Source organism: Vanessa cardui, chromosome 9 (genome assembly GCF_905220365.1).
Source record: "Vanessa cardui chromosome 9, ilVanCard2.1, whole genome shotgun sequence".
In the NCBI taxonomy this organism is placed as follows: domain Eukaryota; kingdom Metazoa; phylum Arthropoda; class Insecta; order Lepidoptera; family Nymphalidae; genus Vanessa; species Vanessa cardui.
The window spans coordinates 7,725,627-7,744,211 of NC_061131.1; the positions used below are offsets into that span (position 1 = coordinate 7,725,627).

The 18,585-nt window shown below is 29.3% G+C and overlaps 2 protein-coding genes across 2 annotated transcripts; both read left to right on the plus strand.

Moving 5' to 3' along the window:
* The first annotated feature begins 417 nt into the window (after positions 1-417).
* On the plus strand, positions 418-13,929 carry LOC124532622 (putative uncharacterized protein DDB_G0271606). Its single transcript, XM_047107610.1, has 2 exons — positions 418-548; positions 10,396-13,929. Exons 1-2 carry the CDS (start codon positions 540-542, stop codon positions 12,133-12,135), a joined length of 1,749 nt encoding a protein of 582 aa, XP_046963566.1. The 5' UTR covers positions 418-539; the 3' UTR covers positions 12,136-13,929.
* A 3,106-nt stretch (positions 13,930-17,035) lies between these two features.
* Positions 17,036-18,520, plus strand: LOC124532551 (coiled-coil domain-containing protein 12). Its single transcript, XM_047107503.1, has 3 exons — positions 17,036-17,417; positions 17,493-17,613; positions 18,249-18,520. The coding sequence occupies exons 1-3, from the start codon at positions 17,269-17,271 to the stop codon at positions 18,459-18,461; spliced, it is 483 nt and encodes a 160-aa protein (XP_046963459.1). The 5' UTR covers positions 17,036-17,268; the 3' UTR covers positions 18,462-18,520.
* The last annotated feature ends 65 nt before the right edge of the window (positions 18,521-18,585 follow it).

Below are 18,585 nucleotides of genomic sequence, written 5' to 3' on the forward strand. Positions count from 1 at the left end.
ATTTTTTTATTTCTTCGTACTTTTAAATTAAGAATATAAGTATTTATAGATTGATCTCAACAATTACAAATATTATTTGAAGCAAATTATTTGTATTTATTATTCAATATATTATATGGCACATTATATACTTGTACTTTGTCATAATAAATATATGAAGTTAATATGGCTTTAGAATATACTTGTTATTTAAGAACTTTGTTATTCCGACGTATTTAAAACAATAATGTAACAACATAACAAGCTTATAATAGAATAATTGCAGTGTAATAACAGTTAAATAATTGTTGCTAAATTTGCTTAAACATTTCAGTTTTGGTTTCGAATAGCTAATTTTGAAACAATTACCGACATTCAACGTGAATTTTGTAAACAAGTGTCGGGGTATGATCATAACAAGCTGGTGTTGGGGACAGCGGGCTCGGTGTTCAGAGACTTAGACTTGAACAGTGTTCGTCGACACAGCAGAGAAGCCACTAGTGTTGTGTGAAACCTTTCATTTTGACCAGCCGCGTGTGCAGTGACGAAGCCTCCGCACGATGCGCCCGGTATGTACCAGTGTTTGTTTACTTTCATCCATCACAGTAACATTTATATAACCCTTTGTTATAAATTTCTTTATATGATCACCTCAAAAAGCTCGAGTTTTGTTATGCTTGGTACTATTTAAAAACTCATATTTATTATTATTTATATGCGTCAAATTATACAATATTAACTTATTAAACTAATATTATCGTTTATCAATATTTATTAAAAATCAATTAAATGCAATTTATTATTTAAAAATTGCTACTATACTTCCAATTTCTTATGGCTAGTTTATATTGTATTAATAGGTATATAATACAGCATGATTAACATTATGTACTTCATCGCTTACTAAAATTATTTATACCCTTAAAAACCTTCTAATGAGTACTACACTGAATACTCAGATACAAGTACAAACAGATTATTCATAAGTTTATACAAAGAAAGCGTTTCTTGCTTCAGTTACTTACAGTAAGTAAAGTGCAAATTATGTTGAATATCTTTAAACAATCACAGTGACAAATAAATATAACATGTCTTTGATGTAAACTGAATGCACTTTCGCCAAGTGACGTAAGCTGCATGCGTGATGATGCGATCTGTTCCTTTACAATTAAAGCGAATAGTCGGAAAAGACGGCTATTAAGGATTCTGTGTGCGAATAACTCAACGAGACGTCTGCAGACTTGTAAACAAAATTATATCATCCAAGGAATTTCACAATTTTACTTTCTTAGCGGCTATGCAAGAAATTATAATAATAGGTACTACTTAAAGTACCTTCACAATTAAAATTACTCTATACAAAAGCTCCGAAACGAAATAGTTATGTAATGAGAATATTTTATGTTATTTAAATAATAATTGCCTAATTCTCATTTAAATAATTATTACTAAATTTAGAAAAAAATACATTGCTTCACGTTTAATCTTATAATTAACTTATTTTCTATACACATATTAAGAAAGCAATTATTATAAATATTGAGAATTAATCAATATTCGTAATAAAATTAAAAAAAGTTATCAAACTGTTTGTTAAATAATAAAAGTTTAGGTAATTTTCATACGTATCTTTTTAAAAAATAAATTAAAGGCATAAATAAAATTGAAAGTATTGCAGCCCCTATTATGAGCTTAGTTTACTCCTGTTATTTATGTTTTAAAAAATACTTTATTTATACAATATACATTGATTATTTATATAATATATTTATTATGTATATTTTATAAATATTTCGTTTTAATATGTTTATTTTATCTTCAGACTTTGGTACCATTGATGATATTTATATGTATAACAACAATATTAGTCTTAATGAATGGAATATTTCATCTTTAAAATACTACGTTCATGTGAAAAATCTTGCACTGTTATGAAATACACAATTTAGCATAGAAATATAATTAGAATATCCTGTTCTTACGAAACACATGAGAAAGAAATGTTGATATATCAAAAACTCTACCGGTTTGATGATCCATCTGTTGCGTAATAAACTAGTAATAAGTGTCGTCGACTCACAACGGTGACCTATGCTCTCTACTCAAATATTTTCTAGAATAAGATATATCAATTTAAGTCTTAATGTCTATTAGATAACGCTCCATCTACTGATATTACAAACAAAGATGTATACAATAACGATGACCACTTTAATGGTTCATAAATTATTTAGTAAACAAAAACAATAATAATAAATGAAGACGCTTTGTAACTCATGATTAGAAATTTAATACAGAATGATATAGCTTCTGCAATTTTGTTATGTGTAAATACCATAGTAGACGTTTTATTAGAAGTGACCTTAAAATTTACCAAATAAAGGCAACCTAAAGAAGTAGTTGGAAGGCAAAGCTTCAAGTTAATTCTGCCAAGCTGCTCCATGTGGGTTGATGGTTGGGATGGAACCACGCAGGTATATGAACAATATAGATGACAAATGCATATTTTTTCTAATAAAATTCTTGTGTATCCATTGCTATAGTTCTGGGCTATTTTGGTTATTATATTATTGATTTATTTTATCTTCAATTTTGAGTATTCATATCACATTCCCGTATATAACTGTAGAAGTGAAAAACCACACTTACTAACGTTAATATGCTTAAAGTTTAAGTTCAAAATTTTTAAATAATTTGTAATATATTGTAAGCTGTTAACAAAATAACGAAAAAATCTAACGTAACTTTTAATATGGGAGATGCAAGTAATAACTTTAATTATTGAAACATTTGATATGATTAAAACAGATATATAAATCACACAGAAAAATACGAAATGATTAGACTTCATCAATTAAAATATTTCTTATTTTTTATAGAATGAAATACTCGTACAATATATTTATAGATTAACGTGATGGTAATAAACGGTGTGGAATTTGACAAGGGGCATTAAGCTGCTTTAATGGAAAAAGCTATTAAAGCGGTCTTATATGATTGTCTATGAATTGTGATGGTATTTAGATTAACAAAGACAAATTTTGGGATAACCATAATATTTACTCTGTATTGTTGTATTCCGGTTTGAAGAGTCAGTTAGTTAATATAATAATTATAGGCACAAGGAACTTTCATTGTGCCCATAATTATGTATAGGATACTTATACAATAGGAGTAGGCGTATTGACAGTGAAGTATTAACAGCATTATTTTTTTTATATCATATACTTTTGCTCGTCTAACTTCCTATATTAAACTTATTACTCAGTCGAACTTTTTATAAAATTGTTATTTATGATGCTCAATACGATTATATCTGTTAAGTGATCACAGTCATATATACATTTAATGCTTTTAACAATTACTAACTTTTACCAATTATCAGTCTACCTGTGAGTGAGCCTTAGGGCTCTAGGACACGAATATAAGGACCTGCTGAAAAAAAAACAGGCATGATTCACGCATTGAGGGTTCCATGTTCCCACAAACTTTAGTGTTATCAACTTATTAATACATCCCGTATTGCGGGTACTATATTCACACTAAACCGCTCAGTTTTATCAGACAGTCAAAACAATTGTAAATAGCCCATAATATTCTAATGAGCCCAGGCCCCCGAAAAGAAGATAGTACTGCACCGAGAAAAAAAGACTACAGTACAAAAATACTTTTAAAATTACTGTTATAATTATCTACTCTTACAAATGCAAAACTAATTTATTATAAAACAGTTAAGCATACAGCATTAGCTATTTTTATCGTGATATCATACCAAGTAAATGTTTCGGGTCGGTTAAGTAACGAATGTTGTATCTCACTTATAAATCTTTCTAAGAAAGCATATCACGAAACATCTTGAAGGATAATACTGACATGCTCTTACGATTCACGTTGGCGGTATCCGTTCTTATTTGGAGATAAACAATTCCTTATTCCTCTTATTCACTCGTGACCCGTGAGAAAATGTTTATATGTATTTATATTAACAAAACGACTGTAATTGAGAATAATCTATCTATTTACTTTCTACTTAGTATAAGATATAATATTTCAACACTGTATCGTGGAATTATAACCTTTTACATAACTTTGACTATCTGTATTAACAACAAAAACTACTACTACTACTGGTTTTGAAATAAAAACACTAATCTCAGTGAGAAGATCGGGTGAACGATAGCAAAAATACTATTATGTTCAATTCGACATAAGTAATTTCAAATCTGATGTTAAAATTTGTATGTACCTAATGTATTTAATTGAGATTATCTTCCACGTACAGTACGTTATGTACATTAGTATTGTTTTCATTTATTTATTATAAATGAAAAAGGGAAACGTAAGTTATAAAGGTGCACATATACATATACATTTGCATAAAGTAACAATTGCTTGATATATTCATAAGTGAACATTAAATCATATCATACGGTTTTCAAGTATTTTAATTTTCTTTATTAAATATATTAATATGATACTTAAAATAAATATATTAATTATGAATTTCAACTACTAGTTAACGAGTTTTAGTTAGTTTTATTTAAATTTTAATAATATGAGTATGAACCACTGCACATTATGTCTTCTCCAATTACGGCAATTGAATAATGAATTATATTTATGAATTAAGAACACGCGTAATAAATTATTCAAATGGTATTTAATGTTCGAAATGAATGTTCCGCGAACATTAATACAATAACTGTATTTTAATCTACTTTCAACAAATTATATAGTGCTCTGAATATGTAATTTTATAATAATACGTTACGAAGCAGTCCATGAATATCTTGGAGTAGCTTCGAGTAGCTTCCAGTAATTAAAAAGTATAAATATGTTACATTAATGAAAAAATAACTTATATTATTTGTTAATGCTATTTCGATCTATAAAACTGCCTCGTTAGCTAAAATTTTTGGGCAGTATTACTATTATTTGGCGGTCAAGGATTCAGGCCAGTAAAGTTCTATTTTTGCAATTCTTAATTACATCAGAAGTAGCAAAAGCTTAGATGTTTGCAAACGGATCTGCGCTTGATTTCACTTAGAACATAATAACTCGTCAAAAGCTAAAATTATTATTCATTTATGTTGTGCGATAACAATATTATTTTATATTTATTTACTTAAACAAAAATAGGACATCTGCTATTATACAAAACTTCACATTTAAATATATAATAAAATAAAAGACCTTCTTTCAAATCACAATCTATAAATTATAATTATTGCATATTAAACTAAACTTTTGGTTAAACTTATGTAATATAACGTGACTTACAACTTATATGAAATCCAAAGCTTAAACAAAAATCGATTTCTATAGACGTAAATGAAATGAAATCATATCACTTTTACTTTCATTCAAAGTAAAATTGTTAACTCAGTAGCTTCACAGATTACTCGTCATCGCCGCACGGAAACGTAAGATTTTAATATTGAAGTCTAAAGAACTTAAGTTATTTCATATAATTATATAATAAAAAATAAAACAAATTAGGTAATGTTTCCGAGAAGTGCTCATTAAATTTAGATATGCTTCAACAAGTGTATGGTTATTTGCAACATCTCATTAGACGAGGCACGAGCATTGTTTACGAGAGAAATATATGCAATATTTTTATTGTGTTGTCTGATTAACTGATTACTATGCAAGTGTACTCATTGTTTTCACGTGTCGGCTTAATTAATCTCTTTGCTTAGCATCGTGGACTAAAAGATAGATCGAACGCAACAAAACGTAATCAGAATGTTACCATGTCGAGATTATAGCATCAGTTTAAGATCACGTCATAATCATGTCGAAAACTTATATCGACCATGCCTCACTTGGCCACATTTTATTTTATAATCCCATGCAATTGTTACGACTGTGGAAAATATTTCACACTCTCTCTCTTTATCGTTATGTTTCTATTTCAACTCACTTCCCTATTACATTGATTTAATGCTCTTCTTGTACGCATTGAATTCATTGTTTTTTATTGGTGTGCTATATGATATAAATTAATGTAATATTATTTATGTGTTGCACAAAATCAGGTTGTGAACTGCTCTTGATTGTAAAAAATGAAAATAAAATCACCATAAAAGATTAATGTAGTGTCGGATTCGGATATAATATTTCAGCGTTCACGTCAGACGGACCTCGGGGCGACCGGTGCTCTTATAATTGTATTAAGTTCCTCGATCTTTGACTGATATTATCTTCTTACACAATATACGAGGCGCCAACAAAAATAAATTGTGAAACAATTGACCCTTATTATAGGTTACATATTATAATTAACATATATGTAAAATTGTTATTACCTTATCTAATAGGTACAGCATACCTACATATTTCAAAAGAATTAATGAAATTTTCGACCGTAATAGTCACATTATAACTTTTAAAACGATCGTACCTATTAAGTTTTTTTCGGTTCATAATTAAAATAAAAAAGTTACTATGTATAAATGACGAATGTTACATGCAAATGTTTTAAATGTTATTGCATGAATGAAGATAACCAAAATTATTATTCCGATTATACTAAAACTGAGTAATTTAAAGTTACTAAACCTTTGGATTTCAACTTGACGCTTTATTCAAACAATAAAAGATTCGCGCTATTAAATAATTTGCGGAGAATATAAAGCCTATACAAAGTTCGTAGTTAACGGTCAATCCAATCGATTAATTTGCGAGTATCATAGAATGATTGATTCGTATGAAATACGAATGCAAACTCTACTGTGTTAAAAGTAATCAGTGTTCACCTTTGAAAGAGAAATTCCTCCTTTGTTGACAATAACGTCTTATGTAATTGGTCCCATTGTGTGTATATAAATGACTGTTGTCAGACGTAGTTTAACAAATCCACCTACAATATCTACAATGATATTAAGAATTGAGGTAGTATGAATGTAAACTCATTGAGAAGTATTGTCCTGTCAGCGACGAGCTTGCCCATCAAATTAAATATGATATTCAATCTATACCTACATCAATATATGTTTGTTATCGTAACGAATACTTAAGTACTGTAAATTTTAGTTTTTACATGAAAATTAAGCAGTATTCATTTCAAAAAAAATCCATCACAAATTAAGGTATTACTGAAGATGTGAAATTAATAAGACAAAATAACATTAAAAAAAATTGTCACTAATTTTATAATACGGAAATGACGACATGAAATTATTAATACAATTTTTGAATACTGCTACCTAGACACATAAAAAGCAAACGTAAGTAACTTATATTTTTACAATATTCATGACTTTAATTTTTTACGTAATGTTTAAAATCTATCCTTCAGAAGATAGATTCTACGACAACACTTAGGAAAATCTAAGTATAAACAATACGTGTTTAGAAGCGCAGAGCTTGCTCTGGGAACACATTCCGCTTGAAAGGTGACCTCAGGTCAACTAAATGGTTTCAATTTAAGTTTCACCGGCAAATTGTAGAGAGCAATTTCCAACTCGCCAGATTTTCGAAGTTTCGATAAACAATTACTATGAAGTATAGTATGTAATGAAATAAAAATATATAACTATCGTTCATATATACCTACTCGTTGCAAAATATCTTTCAATTAAAAACTTACTCAATCGTAAAAATATCATTCATGTGGTTATATTTCCAAATTTATGTTAAACTTATGTTAAGTAATTCTCGCTTTAAACTTTTACGATGTATGTCATCCATTTAATATATTATAGCCAATTCATGATTACTACAAGTGCAAAGTTGATCAAAACAGTAAAAAACGTTACAATCGCAAAATTCTTGTAAAAAGTACCATTTCATTAATGGCTGTATAAATTTTAAAGCGTGAAAGTGTAGAGAACCCGCCAATTTACTGTGGACATAATTACAAGTAAAGATTATAAATCATAGCTCGGCCGGTCATTGTTGCTGAATCAATGGGTCACAAGCGTCGGAATGCTTCGAGCAAGATCTTCTTCGCGTAATGTCTTACGCACGATCGTGCCTACTTGCGTAATATGAGATATTCACTCTTAATTAGGGTCCCATACTAAAAATGGTAAGATATTGACAATCCTCATGTGAAACATTTCATCATACGTCGTCGGTCATGGCTGTGTTTTTAGTAACACACATTCGTCAGTTATTTGATATAATTTTTAAACATACTACGCTTAAATCACTGATGAAAAAATTTCTTTCTTTCACAATACAGTCAATATGGCATTCATTACATAACTATTGACGAAGTTATTTGGTGTTCAGTGATAATTGTATGCTTAAATAGATACCTACATAACCCTTGACATACAAAATCCCATCGCATAGTAAACTTTTTGTAATATATTGACGCTAAAAAGTTTAAGAAAGTATATATATTTTTTAGGAAAACCCACATAGCAAATTATGTAATCCTTATTTTATTATAGTTATCTATCAGTATATCCATCAGTCAAGGATCAAATACAAAATAATACAAATATGTGGCAAATAAACACTCATGATTTTTTTCTCCGGGCGTAGGTGTGCTTTATTGATTTTGACATGTTTTGAGCCGTGAGTTATGAATAGTGAAAGCGTCTCGTTAGTTTGCTTAATATTGCTTAGCTTATCTTAATTACATATGCACAAAGGTGCGTGCTCAATATTATATTCTACTAGTTGAAAAACTGGCTGCGCTTGGGTTAAATAACATATAACTTTTTCATAAATGTTGTTCTATATTTTTTGCGAATATTTTTATAGAGTCTACCGTACCGTGCAGGGGCAGGGAATTATTATTTAGAGCACACGTTTTTGGACACAACGTAAAACATGACCGTGTTGATTTTTCTGGATTTAATATCGAAATATACGAATTTAGCGGATGTATGTTGTCGACTAAAAATTTTTACCCATCTATAGTTGTAGATAGGTTTTCATACAATAGATACAGTAGACCTGAACGATTAATATAGATTACAGAAGTATATCTGTAACTTATATTTTAGTTAATATAAATAAGTGTATGATCATTATGGAATTCATCACTTGACCTGATCGATATTGGAAACTGCATGTGATTTCAAAGACGACTAGCCAAATACGCCGGGCACATATACAAACTATTCGCTTATCCTCATAATGCAATGGGACGGCAAACCCGACACGACTGGAAATAGTTCAGAAGTAGGCTCACACATTCCTAACTTTCCGACTCCAGATTGACACTAAATATTCCTTATAAGATACCTTACAACCACCATAGAGGTCACAAACAATGGATTTCGATAAAATGAATATAAGATTCCGCTGTAAAAAGACGTCCCCTGAAAATCAAAGTTCACGATCTTTTTACAAGCATTTTATGTAGCTCCACCTGTACCGACTACCGATGTTTGTTATCAGATCTTGCAAAATATTTTTTTTATGTCTTAAGTACGCAAACGCTGTATTATAAACTATGTAATAAATAGTCAATATCTGAGCGAGTAACGAATAAAATCTCTCATGATCTCAACGTCAGTACTCAGTACCTACTTTCAAAATAATTTTAGTAAAATAGTAGGCATAAAGTAGATTGAAAACAAATAAATCTTTTCTAACAAACTCATTAATATTGGAAAACTGCAATCTGTTATCATTTGAAAATACTTAATTTATATACTGGTAATTAATGAATTAGAAATATATTTTTTCAATTGATTAAAATGTAACTAAATCAAAAGATATTATTTTCTAAGTAATAATAAAGACCAAAGTTTGTATTTGACCGCAGTTTTTATTTCTATTAGAAATCTTAGTATTTTAATTTAATTAGATACACATAACGCTAACGCATCTACGCAAAATATATAATAGTAAAGTTTAATACAAATGCGCTGTTATTACAATATTCTGAAGCGGTTATAATAATCCAAGATACTATTAATAAATGATATTCACGTTGCGCATGATGGGAGTATTTCGTCAGTCACGTATTTGGTTTAGTAATATACTCCATTGTTGTTAAATATCCTCGATGTCATGTGTCATTTCAATGTTTCTTGAACAATGTAGACACCATAAAATTAATATGTATCAGATGTAGGAAAATACATAATCAAAGATCAAGTATAATTCTCGCAATCTTATTAAGATAAGACGAATTATGCAAATATGTGACAGAGAAACAGGTAATTGTTATGCATTCATTGAATTATTTTAGTTTTTCGTAAGCCGTATGATTTATATTTTAAATTAGAACTTATGTGCATACAAATATACATAAAACAATAGTTATATAATTTAATTAACTTGTCGAAACTTTAAAATATGACGATTTACATTGATGAATATAAGTTACCATAATTTTGTACTTTGTTTGTATTTATCTCTTAATCACATTAACTAACACAATTTTCACTTTGAGTGATTTTTGGTTATATAACAATACTAATTATTTTTATTCTTGTGTTTCAGGTACCGGCAATTATTCTTTGCGCTCTCTTTTATCTTGGTGCTGCCCAAGATACGACAAATTATGATGATACTAATGTTAAAACAAACAACGTAGAACCATCGCCTTCGGTTCGTTTGGATCCCTATATAAGGAAAGCATTGTTAAAAGCACTTAGTGATCTTGAAGAGAGTGAAAATGTAACCATTTCTGAAACAACCGATGGAACATCACCTTTTTTCTCGGAAAATACTAGTGAGGAAGTAACAGTTTCACAGGCTAAGAAAGAAAACATACAAATTCATTCGTTTGTTGTTAATGGGCAATCTGCGTTTAATAATACATCAAACGTGACTCCAATGTTCATAGATAACAATATATCAATTTTAAGTACAACAGTTGGTAATGTTGAAAATCATGATATAGCAAATCCGACACAAACCCCATACAATGAAATTTTCCAAACAAGAGAATCTGGCATTAATATACAACAAGTACGAAGCATACCGAGTCCATCTAAAACTAAAGACAGCAATTTCGCCCAAAATAAATTGACAACAGAAAAACCTCGCCGCATTTCAACAACTACAACATCAACTACAACTACGACTACTACACCAAAACCAACGCACAATGAAGATGGCGAAAATATTGAAGAAGTGAATAAAAAGGATGTTCAGGTATTTCAAGCGCCCTTAGTAGCGGCTTTTACAGTTCATCAAGATGCAGACGGAGTACCAAAAAAAGTTATACCCATCTATCAGCATACAAATATTCAAAGTAGTCCAAAAACATCATCAATATCGAACTTACCAACGAATATTCCACAACACGTAAACCTAAATAACCCAGTCAACTATATACAAGACTTTACTTCCTCTGATTTTATCAATCAACAGTTAACTCTACAAAAACAATTAGAAGATAAACAAAGAATTTTGGAAGAGCGACTACGGTTCCTACAAATACAGCAAAGACAACAAGAAGAGTTATTAAGGAGTCAACAACTTCTTTTGCAACAGAAGGAAGCTGAAAGAATACAACAGTCACTGTTTGAGCAAGAGCAATTTAAGAAGCAATTATTACTATTAGAACAACAAAAACTTCCAACACAACAATTACCTAATTTTCATGCACATAAAAACTTTCAACAAAACCAAATTTTAAGTCAAAACAACCAAAGACCACAAAAATCACAAGTGTCAATTCAACCAAGCGTTTCTTTAGATCAAACCAATACCCTGGCTGCTCAGCAGCAACTTCCAAACAGAGAAGCTGTTGATTTCCTTATTCACTTACGTACGAAACAACAAAATCAGTTTCCTCTACAAGACAACCATCTCCCTCAAGGCATAAGCAATTTTTTGCAACCTAATTCAGCCCAAAACTTTAATCAAGGCTTAAATTTCCAACTAAATAATCAAATTAAATCTTCAGATGACCCAAGACAAAAACAAGGTACTCGAGTATTTCGACATGAAAGTGGAGTTGGGAACTTAGGTATTAATATCCCAAATTATAATAGATTCAATACGTTTGACCCACCATTTACAAACCACTTCTCAACATCAAACAGCATTAGCCAGTTCAGTCCAGATGTCGAGTTAAAACAGTTATTAGCTCAAAGTAATCTTAATTCACGAGCGCAGGAAGATCTTAATATTGTATCAAAAGTTTTATCTCTGAATCATGGAATTCCATTTCACAACATTCCAAATCGTTTGTCTTTCGATAATCGAAGACGTACAAGAACTTCCTCGTAAGTATACTAAAATTTTGGAGGTAGAAATAATTTAATTTTATTGATAAATGAACTTTCAGTTTTAAAATGTTGTGTACCTTTTGTACACGCATTATATCAACAGATTACCAAGGAGAGTTTCTTCCTATGTGCAAAGAACACGAAGCTATTTTTGAGTAAGTCATGAGACACAACCCAAAGATATCAAGGTGACTTTGTGCATTGTACTTACATTGTAAAGTTAGACATTATAATCCACGATGACGCACCCAACCCTATTTTCCAATTGCTATAGTGCATGATGTTAGGCACAAACATATGATAAAAGTATCATATCTATCAAAACTGCAACTGGAAACGTATTTTTCTTTTTGATTTGATTAAGGTCTAATTGAATCTTGTAATCAAAGACAATGATAGTTACACCGATAAATTATTAAAACGTCAATATACATTCTCAAGTTGTCTTTATTCTCCGGTTTCCCCCTTTTATATTTCTCCACTTTATTAAACTGGTTCGCGTAATCTCTTACTGTAAGCTAAAATCAAAATTATAGAGCATCAATTCGAAACAATATTGTATTAGGAAAGTGTTGCCATCAAAATAAACTTACGAAAGTAACTAAAAGTCATGAATCATGATACCTACATATATTTTATAAATATTTGTGAAGATTATATTTTTCACAATATATAGATAGATTGTTGAATGTCTGCTCATTACGGTCCTAAACTGCCCCGACAGTTGGCGGCTCTGTCCGAAGCTTATGTTCAAGCTGAACTCTCCGCAAACTACGCTTTCACCTTGCGAAAAGACCGGCGTGTTTAGTGGATTGAACTATACATAAGATAATTTTTGAAATAAAAGCAAATTATTATATAATTGTTTAAGTTAAGAATTTATTTATTTTATAATAGTAATTTTTGCCATAAGTAACTGTAACAGAAGCTTATAATACTGCATACTGCAGTAAATATTGATTTTAACAATGTCAAATTTAAGTAAGTAACCATATAGTCATAGTTTTAAATTAATGTTTTACATTAGTTATTATAGAAGTGCACTAGCCATCTGTATAATATATAAAGCGTATTCTGATCGAAGAAGATTTGCGAATTTTATGTTATTTGCTAAATTGTATTGCTTGATTTTGTTGATTTGGTAATTCGAAACAAAAATCACTTTATCGCAATCAAAACCTAGTCGTTGTCGTTTTCCTATTCTACTAAGATCCAGTCACGGTTCGAATGTGGATTGGAACAAAATCGGGAACGTAATCATTATAAGTTAGTTAAATTGGCTCCCTATTCTTGATTAATATGTCTTTATTTATAATCGTCACTGTGCCACTTAACTACTTTTTGTCACTGTTATTTTAATTCAAAAGTAAAATTGCGTTAATTCAGTGTCAAATGTTTTAACTCTTCCATATTCCTCTTAAGGTTGGAACGTTTAATAGACTATAGTTTTTGCTATCAAATTGCTTGTGGACTGAGGTAACATATCGGTTAGTCCGGGTGTTTTCCAGCTTTCCGTCTAATAAAAACAAAAATAAAAAATACTAGAATATGAGAACGCAAAAAGGTCCGATTGAATTTGGTATATATAAACATAATTATCAGATTTTAATTGTTAATTGTTGTAAATCTTAAAATTGTACCAAGTATAAAATAAGAACTCGATTGTAAGAGTAAGAATAAATATATAATTAATAATTTCAATTATTAATGTTTAGATTTATATACATATCAATTTTATATTATGTAAAATTAATATACTGAAAGCATAATGTATACAAAATTTCGACTCTACTTAGCTTCCATAAAAAAAATTGTCGTCTTTATACTTAGTCAATAATCTTATATGAAACAAACATTTAGCATGTTAATAGCAAGTTTAGTAGTTTAGTTTTATTTTTTGGCATATTTTTATAGTTATATATTTATATAGTAAGAATAGTCTAGTACTTTTGTATTTGTACTTTGTATCAATATTATAATCATATATAGGAGTAAATTTACAAAGTTTGAAAAAATTTTTAGAAACCATTAAAGCTCATTTTAACAGACATTCGTTTTATTTAAATATTCGTTTCAAATTGCATTAAAATTTAAAATTTACTGAATATAAACATGGTTTGTTGTGTAACATTAAGTTCAAGACAAAAAAAATATTTCACGTACTCTATCTAACATTACACTACCTATACAAAAATCCTATATAACTAAGTGATTTACATTAGGCTATTTGACTGGTTTTTAAAATCCATTTTATATTATTTAGTAGAGGTTAAGGAACCTAGTAAACGTTGATTTTTTATTTCTAGTAAATATTTGCCGAAAAATATCATATTTAAATAGCTCGCGCGTTTTCGCGACTTGGACAATATAGCACTGCAGTGACTCCCCCATATAAACGGATTGGCGGGTAGACTGAGTTCTGCGGCATTCGCGGTCAAAAAAATTTGATTATTTACTGATGTTGATACGGCTCGACTAGTATATTTCAGTTACTTTCACAGTATAATATCCTACGGTATTATGCTTTGGGGTAACGCAGCCGCTATCCAAACTATATTTGTGCTGCAGAAGAGGGCTATTCGCGCCAAGGAATCATTAAGGTATAGATTTAAAGAAATTAAGATATTAACTGTCGCTTCTCAATACATACTTTGTAATGTTTTGTATGTACGGAAAAATATTAATGTTTTTATGAGAAAATGTGACTCTCATAACATTCAAAATGCTTCTGTTGCCAAATTTAAAAAAATTGTTAAGGCACGCTTGTGTGCAAAAGATTTCTATACAATTAGCGAGTTTAAGTTTGATAGCACACCTTGCGAATGGAACGATCGCCTCCTGGCTATTTCTAATCATATACTACTATGTATCTTATTAATTTGATAAAAAAAATAACAAAAAAAAACCCGCTGAGTTTCTTTCGCCGGTTCTTCTCAGGTCAGGTGTTCCTTTTTCCGAACCGGTGGTAGTGTTTATTTGACAATCAATAAGTAAGTGTAATGCTTCTATATTGAATAAAGGAATTTGAGTTTGAGTTTAATGGGGTTGGTGACGTCACTTGCCTGTATTTTAATCTATGGTACAAATATAAGGCGAGCAAGGTTAACAAGCAAGTGACTTCATAATAAGCCCGACCAATCAGGAGTATTTTGTGTCACTTGAAAACGTTTCAAAAAATTAATTAGATAAGTATTATTTTCGCATCACAGTATTTTTCGCATTGTGAAATAGACTGTTAGACAATATTTTATTTTTTAGTGTAGTTGTCAACAGCTTTCGGAGTTTCATTTTAAAAGTTTGTGTCAAAATATAGGTAGCTTAATTAATAAATTAAGCTAAATAGCTTAATCTAAATATATAGTAGAGCTTAGGTTTAACATAATAAATAAAGTAAAGGCCCACAACGGGGCGGTGGTAGTAACTTTCCATCAGGTGAGCCGCCTGCTCGTTTGCCTCCTATCCTATGACACACACACTAAGTCTGAACTCATAAATCTTAGTCTCTCCTGATGTTACAGTAATGACATGACCGAAGGAAGTGACAATTCAAACGTTGTTTGACAATAATAAAAAAAATACACAAAATTATGATACCTTTATAAATAATCCGAATAAACGAAGTGTACAATATTTTGGATCGAATTGAACAATATGCCAACATTTTTCCTGAATCTTTTAATGCTTGATTTTCGGTAGTATCCATATTTATTTTATCAATGTATGTAACATTACCTTACATATAATTTTTGTCTTTAAAATAACACATGTGTAAGTTAAAGTTATTTTGTAATTAATTGTTGAAGGATCACCCTCGATATTAATTAATAACGTTCTTCTTTATTAAAGTTAAGCAAGGAATATAGAAAAAGATACAGTAAATATTAATGAAAAATTAAGTTATAACAATGTTCCCGGTTCTAACGTTTTAACGAGTTTTGTTTCCCGCGCCAGACGCCTGTGTTCTTTTTTTATAATGTTGATTGTTGCCGAATTTACAAACAATGACAACAGATAATATATTTGTTAATAATCATTGTGATTAGTTCTTTAATAAATTACAATTATTTACAGGATTTGATTTAAAAGTTATTAAAGATACGAATAACTTTATGAAACATATTTAAATCACTATCACTAAAAATAGATTTATTTTTCAAATAAATAAATAATACTATTATTAAACATTTAAAGATGCTTGCTAATTATATTTAAAATATATATTTTTAAATGTGATAATATCAAGACGAAATGTCATCGTTATTTATGAATATATGTCGATATATTTCATCGGTAAATCGATATAAAAATTGCTTATTTTTTTACTTATTTTTTATTATTATTTACTTATTCGAATAAAAAGCTATTTTACTACAGCAAATAATACCCAATTGTTGCCATACGTTACATGGTGGATGTGTAATTTCAAAAACAATTCTGCAACTGAGAAAAATTTAAAGTAGCACTGAAAATAAACATCTTATTCATAATAGATTAAATTGTCTTTATTTATTTCAAAAACATATTATTTTTAGTATATCTTAACAAATACTTTAGCAGTGATTGTATTATATAGAACTAAAAAGCTATTGTTGTTATTTTTGGATGATATACCAACAACAATAACAAGTTTTTATAAATAATTTTGTACTTTATACATAATTTATTTCTCATAAGTATTTCCTTTTTTTTCAATAAAATCTCATTTAATACATATGGGAATCGATCTTGATTATGACTGCGATTGTATATTATTCATTGATCGCGCCTTTATGAGAGGTCTATATACTCTGTTTCAATTCAATTTTTTATATTTATGGCCTCTGTCAATAGGTTGACAATACTCTGTTTTCTAAGGAACTCGCACCTCGAAAATAAGTGTATTATCTATGCCTCGAAACTTGACAGTTGACATTGACAGCTCTATCATAAGCTTCCCAAAAATAATTGTGCGTGCTTTGTATACATTGAATTTCTTCAATAAAACCTTAATATGGTACATCGCTAATTATAATTAAAAACATAATCATCTAAAAATATAATTTTGAGTAACATTTCTGATGAATATGCGAATGTATTGAAAGATCTATCAACATCTTTCAATACCCTACTACAGTTACTTAGTAGCAATTCTATTATGGTAGTTTTAAATAAAATGGAAAGCGTAGGTAATTTGGAAGAACAAGCACTTAAAAGAAAAGAAAGATTAAAGAACCTTAAACGTAAATTGCCCAACGAAGATGCTTCAAGTAATACCACAAAAAATGAACCAATTGTGCTTCCCAAGTAAGTGCTTAATTGTAACATAATTGTCTTAACATATTATTTCACAATACTCATAAAATAAATAATGTTTTCCAGGCCAAAGTTTAGGAGCTATAAACCTCAAGATGAAACTCTACAAAAAGAAAAAATAGAGGATGCACAACCATCTTTAGTTGAAGCAGAGGTCAAAGATTTAGTTGAAGCGGGCAAAGAAAAGGTAAAATGAAGACTAGAATTTATTTAAAAAATTGAATTTCATAACTCTAAAATGCGTTTTGTATTATACTGCACAAGTGAGTGTTCAAAACACAAGCTTACTCTCTGTTCCCTCTCTCTCATATCTAATAATTATGAGAGAGAAAAAAGATAGAAGTTAGATGGGAAGGCAAATCTGACATGACTACAAATAGTTCTAGTGCTGAGTCTGCAAATTTACATGCTTTTTAAGGCATTGAGCATGTTTTGAAGGTATACTTCCATCTTCCAGACTAGGCTACTACTGAAAATTTTTGATAGAAAAAGCCAATATATTTTTATTGTCCTGACCTAAATTTAAATTCCATACCTGGTATAATTTTTAAATAATATAACAGAAGGTAATAGTGATTACTTTCTTATTTAAATTCTTGACTAAGATAAATAAAATTTTTCTTTTAAAAATACTTTAAGATCTTAGAGCCCTTGCAACATATTTTTTGATTTGGCTGACTATGTTGATTATAATTAAAACTTATACAGTATATTTATTGCAAACTATTTTTCTATTTAAAACAATAAATATTAAGCCCATACATTTCAGCACTCTTTAAGTTTGTATTTATATATGCTTTAAAATATAATTTAACTTTCCAGGTAATATTACAAGATTTGGATATATCAAGCTTAGCTCCACGGAAACCAGACTGGGATTTAAAAAGAGATGTTGCTAAGAAGTTAGAAAAACTAGAGAGGAGGACACAAAAAGCAATAGCTGAATTAATTTGGGAGCGACTTAAACAAGGTAATGAAGAAAATTTAAGTGCTATGGTTACTATGAATGAAAACAAACCTACAGATGATGATTAAAATTTTTTACTATAACTAAATTTATTTTGAGATAAATAAGAAATAAAATTAGATTATAAGAATTTTCGTTTTTCACTTTTTCATCACCATTCAATACATACAGTCATACAAATATATAACTCTA

Bases quoted from the DNA above. Each gene is read 5' to 3' on its own strand.
- LOC124532551 (XM_047107503.1), top strand. From the start codon at position 17,269: ATGGTAGTTTTAAATAAAATGGAAAGCGTAGGTAATTTGGAAGAACAA. The intron at 17,418-17,492 runs GTAAGTGCTTAA...AATGTTTTCCAG, and splicing joins GAACCAATTGTGCTTCCCAA to GCCAAAGTTTAGGAGCTATA. The intron at 17,614-18,248 runs GTAAAATGAAGA...TTAACTTTCCAG, and splicing joins TTGAAGCGGGCAAAGAAAAG to GTAATATTACAAGATTTGGA.